The sequence below is a fragment of the Trachypithecus francoisi genome, unplaced genomic scaffold, assembly GCF_009764315.1.
Source record: "Trachypithecus francoisi isolate TF-2019V2 unplaced genomic scaffold, Tfra_2.0 Lachesis_group17, whole genome shotgun sequence".
NCBI lineage: Eukaryota > Metazoa > Chordata > Mammalia > Primates > Cercopithecidae > Trachypithecus > Trachypithecus francoisi.
This window is the reverse complement of record NW_022681462.1, coordinates 46,189,343-46,190,624: the sequence shown is the minus strand read 5'-3', so window position 1 is coordinate 46,190,624 and position 1,282 is coordinate 46,189,343. Positions and strand designations below refer to the sequence as shown.

Sequence of the window (1,282 nt, the reverse complement as noted above, 5' to 3'; positions counted from 1 at the left end):
TTGTTATATGTAGGACAATCCGACAAAATGATCTGCAAGGAAACAGATATTTGGACATTAGTTACAAACTGACGTAATCAACTTTTGGAGAAAACTACAATCAACAGTGGCAGAATGCACGTTCTTTTCAAGAGCACGTGGAAGATGCACAATGAAAGAAAATAAATTGTGAATCTCAAAAATTTTAGTTGCTGAAATTTTACAGAATATATATTATTTGGTCACAAAAGAATTAAACTAAAACAAAGCAAGAGCACATATGGCAGACATCCAAATATTTGGACATTAAACCAGAAATTTCTAACCTATGAAACAAAAATCACCCAGGCATATAGAAATCATAAAAAAAGTAGCATATCAAGATTTGGGGGATACTTACAAAGCATTTTGTAGAGAAAAAGTATCATTTAAATACCTATATTAGTAGAGAAAAAGGTTTAAAATCAATTATTCTAAATTTCTACTCTAAAAAGCTAGGAAAACCTTTTTGTCCGACATCTTAGCGAGGCTGTGGTGTCCGCTGCTGCTCTCCGAGCTTTGCAATGCCACCCAAGGATGACAAGAAGAAGAAGAACGCCAGAAAGTTGGCCAAGAAAGACAAAGACCCAGTGAACAAATCCAGAGGCAAGGCCAAAAAGAAGTGGTCCAAAGGCAAAGTTTGGGACAAGCTCAATAACTTAGTCTTGTTTGACAAAGCTACCTATGACAAACTCTGTAAGGAAGTTCCCAACTATAAACTTATAACCCCAGCTGTGGTCTCTGAGAAACTGAAGATTCGAGGCTCCCTGGCCAGGGCAGTCCTTCAGGAGCTCCTTAGTAAAGGACTTATCAAACTGGTTTCAAAGCACAGAGCTCAAGTAATTTACACCAGAAATACCAAGGGCAGAGATGCTCCAGCTGCTGGTGAAGATGCATGAATAGGTCCAACCAACTGTACATTTGAAAAAATAAAACTTTATTAAATCAAAAAAAAAAAAGCTAGGAAAAGAATTAATTCAATGTGAAATAAATTGAAATAGGTCGTAATATGCATAAGAACAGAAAGCAATGAAATAACACAGGCACACAATTATCTAGGGCTGCTCTTTGGATGAATAAATAAAATTAATCCTTAGTAAACTCAATCAACAACAAAAAGAAATAAACACAAATTACAAATACCAAGAATTAAAGAGATATAACCATAGATATTAAAAGGACAGCCAAGGAATATAGTAAGCAAATTTATGCTAAGAAGTTTTAAAAATTAGAAAATGTACTACTTAGTAAAAATGAATAAAGT

General features: G+C 34.4%; 1 protein-coding gene across 1 annotated transcript; it reads left to right on the top strand.

The window, feature by feature from the left end:
* Positions 1-542: 542 nt before the first annotated feature.
* LOC117062962 (40S ribosomal protein S25-like) lies at positions 543-977 on the top strand. The gene has a single exon (XM_033176807.1). It carries the CDS (start codon positions 543-545, stop codon positions 915-917), a length of 375 nt encoding a protein of 124 aa, XP_033032698.1. The 3' UTR covers positions 918-977.
* Positions 978-1,282: the final 305 nt, after the last annotated feature.

Coding starts and splice junctions, on each gene's coding strand:
- LOC117062962 (XM_033176807.1), top strand. CDS start 543: ATGCCACCCAAGGATGACAAGAAGAAGAAGAACGCCAGAAAGTTGGCC.